General features: G+C 40.5%; 1 protein-coding gene across 1 annotated transcript; it reads right to left on the minus strand.

Moving 5' to 3' along the window:
* Nucleotides 1-11,010: 11,010 nt before the first annotated feature.
* nog1 (noggin 1) lies at nt 11,011-12,435 on the minus strand. Its single transcript, XM_033645522.2, has one exon. It carries the CDS (start codon nt 12,061-12,063, stop codon nt 11,395-11,397), a length of 669 nt encoding a protein of 222 aa, XP_033501413.1. The 5' UTR covers nt 12,064-12,435; the 3' UTR covers nt 11,011-11,394.
* Between the last annotated feature and the right edge of the window lie 1,592 nt (nt 12,436-14,027).

Below are 14,027 nucleotides of genomic sequence, written 5' to 3' on the forward strand. Positions count from 1 at the left end.
ACCTCCTACACAAACAGAAATGTAAAAACGGCAATTTGTGGTTTTAGGAGGAGTTTGGTACTGACACTATTTCATGACAAGCAATAATTGTGGAAATGTCTGTAAAACCAAATCTATGTACTGTTGGTATTAGACCCTGCAGGTCACATGTGAGACACTTGTCAGTTTTCCTTTACAACAATTGAGATATAAACACAGTGAAGCAATTTATCTTTGCAACAGACAAATGTGCTTAAATCTGACTGCTGAAATCTGGGATTATGCCCAAAGTAGGCACCCGTCCTGCCCACGAAACATACAGTATTTACTTGACATGTTTGTGCAGCACCTTGACAGAATGCAATTATATCAGCAACCCACAGGCGTGTTAATGAGGGTGCTCTGTCATCAGATGGAGACGTGAGGTTGGTTCAGTCTCTGGTGCTGGAGGGCTTTTGCTCCTGATAACCTTGATGTTTTACGAACTTTTGGTAACCCTGCTTTCGAACAAGGCTGCCCAAACTGTCATTCTCTGCTAATCTCTGGCTGTTGCGTGCATTCACACTCTCTTTCTCACACTGTGATAACCACATGGCGAAACTCTCAAGACATAAGGCTTAGGGCAAGTTGAAAGTCCTGTGTAAGTTTCTGCTCAATTAATGACAATTTTCTTTTGAGCATCCTCTCTCCCCTCTTGACTTTCTGTTGCAAAATTACCTCTTGCACCTGGGCCTGCGTTCCCTCAGTGGTCCACAGTAAACTGTCAGCATCATGTACGCCAGAAAACTGAGACAAAGTTTAAAGTTTCCACTGGTCGAGATTATGAGTCTTAGTAAAACATAACCTTAGCTCTGCCAAGAAAGTCACACTGGGTGAACACTTGGGCCCCAAGGGTCACATGCAAGCACCTCTACTAGGCAAGCATGCAAGCAACTTTAGGAAGAGTGCATTTCACAAAAAGCTTCAGTCCCTCTTGCAGCATCCGTCCTAACAGAGCAGGACTCCTGACAGATCTGGACATGATAATAAGATGCATAATGTGGCTGCCAGCACACAGAGTGTTCACCTGTAGAGACACTTCTCAAGCTCCCACATATTAAGTATTCTAAATTCCTGTTTAACCCTGTTTGAGCAACACTTGTGTATTTGTGTAATGCTCAACACCCAGAGAACAGCGAGAGACTCAGACAATCCAGCTGAGCACATCCAGGAAAGCTGCCGACCTTAGGCCAATCTCCAACCAGACACCTAGCCTCCTATCGTCCTAATGCTGCCAGGAATCCAAGGTATTGTGAATTGTCCTGAACCCTCCCGAACCAAAACCTCTGGCCAAGGATGAAGACCTTAAGACAAAATCCTAGCTGCAAAACCAATCCAGCATGATAGGGAGCTTCCAGCTTCCTCCAGGCTATTTGGTTGCTTCTCATGTTTCTTTCCTATGAATATTATTTCTTTTCTTTTCTTTTTTTTTATCACCACGAGTAAAGAATGAAAGAAATTTGTGTAAAGGAGTGACAGTAAGCAATCTCTGGTTAGATTCAAACCAATGCTGTGGTGACACGGTGGACCTAAATTAATCTCTTTAACCACTGAGTGACTGAATGACTCTGACCATTAACAGCTTCATCTATGCTCGTTATTATCACTTTCTGCAACTGTCCTGCAGGGACCTCTTTGCACCCTGAGTTTTTTTCTAATATCATATTGTTGTTGGTATCAAGTGAATATTGAAAGGTAGTTCAAGAACCACAGCAGCACTCTTTGGTATCACTTTCTAAAATTATTGTAGGTGAGAGGCCAAATCAAAAAGAGGTTGGCCTGGAAACTATTTGCAGGGATCCTGAAGTACATCTGAAATGATCTCTTTAGACACTTAACATCTGATCAAACCACAGCCAAGTGTGAAGAGAGTGAATTAATAAACATCCTTAGGCGGCTTGTGTAGTTGCGCAAGATAACAGGATGATAGCACATGGGAATGGGTAAACCTGAATATGCTCCAGGCATGAGAGGTGCCAGTGGAGGGGGGTGCTTGGGAGAAATAGGGAGACACAGGAGAGAAATGATGGACGGCTCACACGCCAGCCATTGTGAGAAAATTATAGCTAGGTGCCGCCAACTGAGGCAGTGTGGCGGCCAGCCAAAGCCCCGGGAGAACAAAAGCCCAGGATCCCCTGTGTGTGAGTGAGTGAGTGCCGGCCTGCCCGTGGAGCCCCAAACCTTCATATTTACATGTGACGCTCAAGAGTTAATTGCAGTGAATTCCTGCGCTGGGTGCAAAGTGGGGGCCGTTGTTGCTTTATTTTACATAACAAACACACTGTTTCTACTCATTCCTCTCTGTTTCCAAGGAACTTGAACCAAAGATGCAAAACAGTTGTTGAGTGCTTGCAAATCAATGGGGCCTATGAGACAAAACTGTTCTCCAAAAATAAATAAACTATTAATTATTGCCTGCTTTTTGTTGTTATGTGGTTCAGGGACGGCAGAAGTAGAAGCAGTTTTATCACAAAGACAATTATGGTGAGTCTACAATGAGAACAAATGGAAGCAGCAGGTTAATATCCGCTAATATTTCGGTTATTTATTCAGTGTTATCATGGAGCTCTCATCATATTAACTGCATTGGTGGCTCCCTAAGGAAAACATGAATGTTTCACACATTTCTCCGATTACTCTGTGTGTTTGGGAAAAGATTTGTATTTGATTCAGCTTCTCGGGAAAATGTTCATGTGTGCCCTTTTGGCTGTAGGAGAGCTAAGAGGCCCCTTTAACAAACCAGACCTCATCCTCACAGTAGTTGATGGACAAAAGCCAAAATGTGTCAGGGTTGCTACAGTTCCTGATCTTTCGTAAACGAACAGTGCCCTCTCGACTCTCTAGACTTGGCAGGGCTGGCCCGTGCACATCAAAGTAGGGTCTGACCTTGCATACCAGATGAGGTTTGGATTAACGAGCTCTGGACATCAAACAGCAGGATCACTCCCCACAAGTCATCAAACCCAGCTCAGTGAAATTTACAGCGGACAAAAATGCTGGAAAAATCAACATCAACCTTGCCACGCATCTCAGTTTGAACATCGTGACCAGGACGGGGAGCAGCAGCAGCAGAGAAGAGAAGAGATTTCAAAAGACTCCAATTATCTGATGTGTGGGAGAGCACAATGAACCGGGCCGCATGCCAAACAGCATCCTTTACCAAACAAATAAAACTTTTGACAGGACGTGTCTGCCTTTCAGAGGACTGCACACCAACAAACTGCTCAGGCGGGGCAGCGATAAATGCTGCTCATATTCAGTGCTCACTGATTTCTGTAACTTCATTTAACAAAATACATTCATACTTTTATTTTAAAAGCACCTTGACAGTGAAACTACACAACGTATTAAATAGACTGAGGGGTACTGAAATTTAAACCTGTCTACAGGACATTCACTTCTACAGTTTTCTCCACGATGGTGGTTAGTTAGCACTTTATCACAGAAATATTTTTACCAGATATCAGTGGGATTTGGTACAAAGTCGGGTGGCAGACCAAGGAATAAGTCATGAAATTAAAGGGATTCATACAGGTGAACTTATTTGTATATTTTTAAAGTGACAAAAATAGTTGTGTACGGACGATCTGACACCAAGCACTGTGGCCCTTCTGTGTATTACACCTCTTACTTGGATGACAAAAATTGCCTCATGAGGATAACTGTACTTTTTACTAATAGGCATTTTCATAAATTGAGTTTTAATAGTTTGGTCAATGAAATATCACACAGTGGTAAATTGTCTGTTGTCTTGTTGGTCCAGCATTCAAAAACTTAAAGATATTCAGTTTACAATGATATAAAACAGATAAAAGCGGCTGATACACACATCTGACAGGCAGGAACCAGAGCATGTTTTACATTTTTTTCATTTTTGCTTGAAGAATATGAATTTGTGGAGCTGAAATGATTAATCGATTATCAGATTACCTATGCATTATTTTTCTGTCAATACACTCATTGACAAATTGATTCAGCTCTACAAACAACTGATGTGACCAACTGCCCAACAGAGGCCAGCAGCTGATTGTGAGCTTTGTGTGTCAGAGTTCTTTAACCACATGTAGGTGCACTGCTATGTAGCTAAGTGCTACTGTAAATGCACATGAATAATGGTTGAAGACAGGAGTTTAACTTTGAGGTTATCAGAGGCAATTGTGAAACTGAAAACAGTGAAGGATAGGAGATTCAGATGATAGTGATTACAAATCAGGAAATGGCCAAATATATTGTAAAAGCAGATTAGTACTGTAACAAGGAAACTGGATTTACAAAAAGTATAGACTGATGGTGATACATTGTTCATGACAGGAAGAAGCAAAGTAACATAGTAACTGACCTAGTAAACATACACATCAAGCCCACAAGAGTATAAGTGAAAACAGATACAGTAAACAGTTACTTCGAAGGTACACAATAGCCTCAGACAGCTAAGCTAGTTAATGACTAACTTGGTTTGACAGAAACTGATTGCAGAAAAACTAAATTAAAAATACATAATAAAAAAAATATCCATAATAAGTAACTCCACATAATTATCCATTAAAAGAGTAGATAAAACATGCTTATCAACATTATGTCAATTACAGATCGACAAAAAGACAGCCCCTTTGATACAGCCTGTTCAAGCCAGGATTGTTATACCGTTAGCCTACCTTGTCATTCTTTAGGAGGGGTGCTGCTGTTTCGCTGCATAGCTGGCAGTGTAAGTAGTAACAGGGCAGAATCGATGTCTATGTAAAATGACACTACATGCTAACACTGTTGTGGTGTACACCATGTCTCTTTTGCTTCCTAGAACACCAGCATTTTATCTAAAATCACACATTGGGGCAGCATTATGCCAACAATGTTTGGTTCAGTGTAAAATAGCTAAGCTGGTATAATGGCAGAACTTCTTCACTGAAGTACTGTGAAATGCTTGTCTAAAATGGGCTACTGTCAGGCTTGTCTACTCAGTGTACAGATAATTTTGTCAACAGATATTTGTCTCTATGTTGTGGTCTCTCGTTCACATGGAGTTTTAGGTCACTAAAACAGATTTTTTTTTTAAACGGCTTATAAGTTGTTGATTTTCCAAAACTCTGGTTACTGTGTATGTGAGGACTTGTAAAACAGAACATTTGGGAAACGATCATGTAATATCTTCAGTTCGCATACTGTATACCCATTGTTGCTTTGTGTAATGAGCATACGCTAGAAATAAAACACCACCACCACCACCAACACCAACACCAACACCAACACCAACACCAACACCAACACCAACAACAACAGCAGCAGACTACCAGTTTGTTAACATTTTGTCTGCACTGCTTGGTCTAAAAACTACTTTCCACTTAAACTTTATATTTCCACACCACTTCATAGACGAACAGAGACATCTGCTGCACCCGATGTTTTTGCTGCACCTCAGCGTCCATCACTTGATGTCTACCAGAAACAGCGGTTTTGGCTCAGGCCTGGTCAAACCAGCAGATGACGGGACTGGGAAATTTCCCCAATGGGATTTTTGTCGATGAAAATTGGAAGGAAAATCTTCAAATGTCCAAATGACTGAGCTTCTTCATCCTTATACTGAACGGGAATCAACAGTGATGTGATCTTGTGTAGGTGTTTTGAAAAAGGTAACGTCAGTCTGTACATGTTACTACCTTTATAACGCGATATACATCAGTATATTTAAAAAAAAAAAAAAAAAAAAGGTTGGGGGTAGGGGTAGCACCAGAACACCCAATTGCAAGCATAAAATGTTCTATTTGACAGTAAACTTAAGATATTGGAGAAAAAGAGGCGTGAGCCCAGTGCCAGGTTCAGATGCTGAGTGACCTACAGAAACAGCTGTTCCCTGTTCCACTGGGAGTGAACACCTGCCTTCATTCAGGGACGTTTCCCTGAGGCCTAAGTTACAGCCACAGCTGGACATCTTGACAGCAACCACTTATATTTGATCATATTGACAGATGAACGTAGACAAATCACTCAAGTCGTTAAAGCAAGGTTTGTCTTCACTGACATACTAATGAAATCTAAGTTAAAATAGGTCAGATAGGTTTACAGATGTCAGTTCACTGATTTAAAACAAAATCAAAAAGGTTTCATTACAAGGAGTCTCATTTACAACAATCTCTTCCTTTTGTGCATTCTTGGCCGACCTCTTTTTTTTATCTTTCTAAATGAAATCAATGCTGTTTCAAAAGTGTGTTTCATTCAAAGCCAAATTCTTTAAGTTGTTTAAAGATTAATCTTTTAAAGAAATCACTTCAATATTAATTTGCTGGGTTTATGAATGAATGCTATTGGAAAAGTAAATGACATAAAATCAGGAGAAATAAAAAGATTTTCCTGAGCAGCAGTTGTTCTGTAACTTAGAACTTTGAGACACATAAATCAGTACAATGCAGGCTAAGTTTATTTCTTTAATTTTAGGTTTGGAAAAAGCTGGTAAGTGGAACTTCAGTCATTCCACTGTCTCGTGTCTGGATTAGTTTATTGTTGTTCATTTAATACACATTTCCCGCAAATTTGACTTGACATAATATCTTCTGAAATGTCAGAGTCCAAATGAACCTCTTCTGCTCAGCACGAGTTTGTAAGGATGGAGACACCATCATGTCTACTAGTCATTTTTCTTTGGAATAATAAATCGTCTTACTTTCAACATAAAGACTCTTTTTTAAGATGTAAAACAAAGCAAGGAAATGGATAAACTGTTTAATAGCAGGTAAAAATTAACTCTACCTACAACATAAAAAGAGTGGCAATTACAGGTGGATGAAAAATATAAGTAGTTCACTTTCATTCTTTCCAAATTAAGTTGTTAAATATAAAGATACATCTTTGAGTTAGTAACTCAGTTAAACATTGATTTTTATTTTTCTATTTTTAAGTTTAAATGATGTGTATCACAACAGGACCATTTCATTGGGCTACCAGCATTATGAAGATCAAAAGGTAACTTTCAGCTTTCATCACTGCATTAAAGCACAAAACGCTGAGTATTATTATAGAGCTGTGGTCCAAGTATAGTGGTGAATGTGTATTCAGAGCTTTCGAACCTGATCATTACAGCACATCCTTTCATGTGCTCGACTGTTAAACAGGATTATTTGAAATTTGTCATTTTCACTGAATAAACATAACTCGGCAGTCAGACTTTTACAAACTTAGCTGGCATGCTTAGAATGTTATTGTATTCCTAATGAAGGTACCAGAAAGGCTACCTTTGGTCTATTAATGAGCCAGTCAAAGTTATTAGAACTAATTTTATCATCTGTAATGAAAAATGAATGACTTATGTTTGATATTGTTGGCAAAACTAACAAGAATTTTGCTTTGATCAGGGAAATATCTGAAGCCTGTAGGAGAATTTAATCAGCACCAAGGTTTTGGCAGAATATCTCCATAGCAGAAAAGAAAGTTGATTAGGTTGAGGGGGGATGGAGCAGAGAAGCAATAAAATGAGCCCATACCCAAAGAGATCATTAAGTTAATGGATTACTGGGGTCTAAAAGCATTACATTGTTGGGTATCTCAGACTGCAGAGATCTGCGGACAGCCGAGGCCGCCGAGCGCCACACTGAGCTACAACGCTGAGAGCTGAGAGCCAGCTCAGAAGTGACGAAGGGCATTAGCAGCCCTGCATCCTCCAGTCTGCAGCTGGTATTAGCAGGCACCGAGCGCTCTGTCAACACATATTACTCCACACACAAATCATCTGACCGGCCTCAACACTTTGCCTGCGCTCACAGCAGGAAAACTCAGGGAGACATGGATAGAAAGTTGAAGAGGAATAACTTGTGTTTCTCAGATGTGATAAGAAACACAAGGCAGAATCTTGACTATATGGTTGTGAAATAATCAAATGAGATATTGAAAGGTTTACAGTGAGCTGACTACACAGGGAAATAATAACACACTTGACAGGACACCTGTTATCTAAAAAAAATAGCAACTTAGTCGACAAAATAAATGTTGGTACTGCATGCTTATGCATACCACAGATATGTAACATCTGTATGTTTCCTTTGTAGCGAATATGTTGAAACTTTATGTTTCAACAACACTTTGGTGTTAGTTATGGTTCGGACAAGATAATGTTTTGGTTTGAAATACCCATCTTTGTTGCCACAACCTCTGATGGAAATGCCCTAATGTCTTGCTAAAAAACACCCGATTTTAGTGCCTTTTGGTGCCATAATGTGAATTAGAAATGCCGCAACGTCTGGTTTTGATGCCACAATCACAGCTAGAAATGCCCTGATATCTTGCTAAAAAAACATTGCTTTTGATGCCACCATCACGGCTTGAAACCTGGTTATAGTGCTACAACCGCGGCTGGAAATGCTCCCATGTCTCACTACATGTACCCTCTAACCTTGTATTGCAACTGCTGCACAGCAATTATCCTCGGGAAAAATAAAGTTCTATCTTGTTCTACTTTTTTTTCTTTTTTAAATGGTTTTGGTACCACAATTGTGGTTGGAATTGCGTGGATGTTGTTTGTCGGTCTCCAACAGTGGTCTGCAGTGGTGTGCTGCTTAGCAGACTCACTCAGGTTGTGCGCCATCCACCATCCTCTCAACCTCCCCATGACAGTCAGCTCATATACATGTAATCTGAACTACGTCCCAGAAGAAATGTTGATATGTTACATAAGAAACGTACAAATGTTACATATCTGTGGTTTGCAGTAACATACAATACCAACATTTTCTTCTTGTGACGGAGCTGAATAAAGAACAAAATCAGGGTGAAATATCACAGAAAGCAGAAGCTCTGAGAAAGTATTATTTGATGTGTATTTTTCTGGGGCAGCTGTTAACTGACTAGACTTTAATCCTTTAACGCCCGACTATGACACACAAAACCTGAAAATAGGTGGATATCCACAGAGCTTGTCAACTGTGAAGCCTGACCATCATGGGCTTTATCCAACAGGACAAACAGCATCATGGAAAAGACAAGAGGATCACTGTCAAACATGGAGGATCCAACACACACATACATCAAAGGCTATTTATTGTGTTTGTTTAAGCTGTATAGCGGAGATCTTTGCCCTTACGTTGCTATCCGGTGACAAGTACAGGGATTTGTCTGCTGCGTGTGTACGTGCAGAGCTGGCTCTGAGGCTAAGGAGCATCATTACGGACTAAACACAACTGAAACAAAACACAGGCTCTCTGGTGCCCCACAGTCTACCCCACAGAGGGAGGGGGAGTTGTCTTTATTCAGTGTGAGAGAGAAGCAGCTACGCAAAACTCAAACGATTAAAGCAACAAATTTATTGAAAACTATTATTTTTACTTCTTAAATTCATCATGACCCATCAGAGGCTCTGTCTTTACAAACATATGTAGATTGGCCAACTTTGTCCAAACCCACAGTATTTTAGATTCTAGGGAAGATTCCAAAGTTTCCAATAACACAAAAATGTCAGAGTAAACTTTAGTAAGATGCTAAAAAAAGACAGTTTTAATATATCTAGTTGATGTGACCATGAAGCTGTTAAAAATATGGCATCATGTGCCTTTAATGAAGGTTTTTTTTTTTTTAATTCAAAAGAAACTTGAGGGAAAAGTTCAAGAGTTGAAGAGATTTACTGGCATCTTCTGATTCAGTCAGTAGAAATGGCTATTACGTGGTGGTAGTAAAATGAGAGGAAGGTACCCGCCTGCCAAATGTGAAGCAATCACTGATTACACAGTGGTAGAAGATGCATTCAGACCTCTTACTTCGGTAAAAGCAGCACTACTGTATGGTTAAAACTACAAAGCTTACATTTAAATTGTACTAAAAGTAGAGAAGAATTAAGAGCTAAATGTACTTATAAATCAGAATGAATATGCAGTATGAACATGTATCATTTCATCAATTTATAATAGTATGACACTCAGTGATTTAGTATTGTGTAACAGCATTTTAATGTTTCAAGCTGGAGCCCATTTGAACTACTTTATATACTGTTTGGTAGTTAAGTCAGTGGTGGAAAGTAACTAAGTAAATGTATTTACTTATGCACGTATACTCCACTACATTTGATGGCCATAGATAACATTTAATTAATATTTTACATACAATAACAAAAACATATGATCAGCTATTAAAATATGATGAACACCAACAGTAACTGCGTACATATTTATGCTACATAATAATAATTTGATATTTAACACTGACGGGGTCTTTTACTTTTGATACTTGAAGTATATTTTGCTGTTACTTCTGCTTCTACTTAATGAGAATTTAGACTCATAACCATTTCTATTATTATTATTAGTACTGCCACTTTACATACCGTAACTAAAGAAACTTCTTCCACCTCGGACTTTCATCTGAAACAGTGCAGCATACATTATGAGTTGATGATTTGTATCTAAAATATGCATCTACAAGATGACTGTAAAATAAATGTAGTGGAATAAAAGTGTAGAGACATGTGGAGCATCAGCCTCCACTTCCACTCAGCTCCTCTCCTCAGCTCAGCTCCTGCTGGGCTGCAAATGGAGAGGAGGAGTTGTGCAGATGAAGGCATGGGAGCTGTTAGCAGCTGCTGATTCCTTCAATCACTGAATCTCTGCGTCTTCCTTTATCAGCATGTAATAGGTCTGAGGTATGGCTGACACATTCATAGTGATAAGATAGTGCTGGTTAACTGGAGGCCAGGAGAGACTATTGACCACATGGTGTCTAAATCAAACACCGATATTGGATTATTGTCTAATAAATCCAGAAATACTTACAAACACTCTACTTCAACACCAAATCCTCTTTTCTTTCTGTAATCACTAGTGTTGCCACATACATTGTAATACGGAAAAAACCAGATACCATGATGCAGTATGTAAGTGCGTGATTGTGAAAAGTACGTGATGCGTAAAATGGTGTTAGCGTGAGAACTTCACGTGCGCACTGTGACAGATGACTTAAAAGGTATCTAATCCTTCAGAATATGATAGAAGTGATCATAGAATGAAAAGAAAAGCAGTTAAAGTCATTTCAGTGTCGTTTTATTGTACGAATATAAAGAATAAATAGCACATTTCCTTAATTTACAGGATAAAACAAGTCACCGATACACAGCTGTATCAATAATCCACGTTTAACTCTGAGGTCGATCTGCTTCACCCAAATATGGAAAACAGCAAGTCCTTACGTGGCTCTATGCGCCATATCTCCATAAATACAAAATATATAACCAATATTCTCCACAAATAAAGTAGGCTCTGGTTACAAATAATACTGACTTTGTACAGGGAGCTATATATAACTGCATGGCACCGCATATACAGAAAATACATTCCTACACTCGGTAGTGCACGTGAGAAAAGAATCACAAAAATAATGAGCTTATAATTTATTATTTAGAGTCTGTTTTTAACTTGAACAGGAGCATTTGCAGTCTGTGATGATCGGGTACTGCACCGGTATCCAGGCGCATTTCAGCCCCCCTTTCCTATGCACGCATCTCCATCTTAGTATCGTCAGGTGGGTCGAGTTCGCAGGTTTACACACCATCCCCTCCGGAACCGAACACGACCTTTTGCTGAGGCAGCTGCCCACCCGCACAAATCGCGGCCAGAACCTGTTCCCCAGGTCGGTCCACGTGTACACGACCGGGCAGAACGAGTACGCCCACAGCCACTGCTGCAGCCGCCGCTTCAGTTTCTTACTGGGCTTGTGCTTTTTGCCGAACTGGACGTCGAAATCCACAGCTCGGATTTCCTTCGGCAGTACTCCACCGGGTTTTTGGACCTCAAACTCATCGAGCTCATCGTTCCCGATGTATTTGTCCTCCACTGGCGGCAAAACGGACAAGTAGCGGTTGTCAAAGTCTCCCAGGACGCTCTTCAGCTCGGTCTCGTTAAGGTCCCGCTCCTTGGGGTCAAAGACGGGGTCTGGGTCCTCTATTAATTCCACAAGCGGCAGACTGTCACTCGGGATGGGCCGGAGAAGGTAGTAGTGCTGACAAATCCCCCTTTCCATCAGAAGTCCGAGGGAGAGCACCAGTAGATACATGGCTACACACTGTTGGGACTGTTCCATGTCAGACGCTCCAGTGGTGAGATCAGTGCGCACGGGGAGCTGCTAAGGGGGCCACTTTATTGTGCGCAATTACGCGCGAGCCGTATCCAAACCTGCGTCCTCAGTGTCCCTTAAAATTCACACTTTCCCATGATGAAAATCCGTGACACTAAAAAAGTTCACCCAGCATCAGTGGAAACTGTTTTTTATGACAAACTGCGTGACAAAGTCTATATCTCTCCTCGGGCTCCGTGCGCGCGGGCTCGGCATGATGCTACCCTTGTCTCCTCTACAGAAAAGCGCTGAGCGTAATCCGCGACCGCAGTTATATTCACCACACGGAGCGTGACGTAATTCGTGTGCCCCTCTTTGACTGTGGGTTTGTTGTCTAGGAGGAGATCCCCAATACCTCCTTCTTCCACCGGGGACGGGGGTGGGATGGGATGGCGGGCGTGGGGGGGGTTGCAGAGAGAGGAGACGCCCCCTGTCGGTTTTCCAGACATCCTTAAATCAGTCTCACAGTGGGAATGATTGTTTAAGTCTTTCATCTGGAGAATCCTTCTGCTGGAGCTTCAGTGCAAAGCTCCAAAAGGTACCACTACAGAGTTCCCCAGCCTCCCAGAATATCCCAAACTGTAACTGTAACCAGAAATAGTAACTATGACTACAGCTGTGAAGCACCTCCTTTTTCATTTCATGATACTTTATGCCATAGTTCTCTACTACATCTATTTGACTGCATTAGTTACCAGTTACTATTTTACTTGTAAAAAACAAAATCAATCATGCTTCATGCAATCAAGGCTATGATCTTTGGTACTTTTGGAAACATTTCTAGTCATTTAAAGTCAAATTTAACTTTGACAAAGACAGATTTAATCAAAGGCATGGTTCTACAAAAATCTGCTTGTTGCCCACCTGATGTGATTTTTATTTTTAGCTTGCAAATAAAGAACCCGTAGTATCCCTTTAAATAAAGCATCACTATAAAATACATTAGTTTAGGTTGGACAATAGTAGTCTACTTTGAAAGTCACATTAACTGTGTTGAGGACGGAGAGAAAAGGTCAAAGACGATCATGTCCGTTCAGACATTTATTTTCTAAAAAAAAAAAAAAGAATAAATTTCAGAAATATCTGTCACCAAAAACTTATTTTATTCACTGATCGTATTTTTCTTAAACCCTTTGCAGCAGCCAGCCCGCAGTCAGTCATTACAAATTCATGCTGTGCAGCAAAACATTGTTCAAACCCACTAAAATTTATCTGAAATTTTAGTAGAGATCCCAAAGTTTAAAAAGATGCCAAGTATGGCGGGCGGAGTTTTGGAAATGTGTATAAAATGACCCACAAGACGTGTAGAATATTTCTATTTGATTAAACTGTATCATTAAAGAAAGTCTTGGCTTTGAATGTTTCACTCACTGTAAACATAGAACTTCAATAAAGAGCTGAAACAAGCAGATAAAGAATATATGCAATACTGTCAGTGTGGAAAATGTTAAAGCAGGGGTAGGCAGTTTTATTTTGGCATCAGTGGACAAAAGTCCCATAATAAACTTTGAGCATATTGTAATTCAAGTGGTCTGAGACAACACTAGACTTCTTGTGGCTCTGTTTTCAGGCTTTACAAAATCTAGTCTGCAACGGGAGACTTTGGCTAATCACAAGTCAGAACTATTCTTGTTGGCTGTTCTACAAATGCAGATGCACTTGCACTTTGCTTTAGTGGAAACCAGATTCAATGGCGGAGAACGCTGTCAATAATGGTGAAGTGTTTCGAAGATGGAGAGAAAATGCTGCCAATAGTTTAGCCTTCTGCTAACAGCAGACTAACTGTGCATTCCCACCAAAAGCTTCATAGTTGCCTGCGGGCGTTCTGGTCGCTCTGACATCGCTCACACTGCCAGCTCCAGCAGGCGGTTGCAGCGGCCAAAGGGGCGGGGCCTGGCGCTGCAGATGTGTCCATCTAGGCTGACTGGCTG

Source organism: Epinephelus lanceolatus, chromosome 18 (assembly GCF_041903045.1).
Source record: "Epinephelus lanceolatus isolate andai-2023 chromosome 18, ASM4190304v1, whole genome shotgun sequence".
In the NCBI taxonomy this organism is placed as follows: Eukaryota; Metazoa; Chordata; class Actinopteri; order Perciformes; family Serranidae; genus Epinephelus; species Epinephelus lanceolatus.

Coding starts and splice junctions, on each gene's coding strand:
- nog1 (XM_033645522.2), bottom strand. CDS start 12,063: ATGGAACAGTCCCAACAGTGTGTAGCCATGTATCTACTGGTGCTCTCC.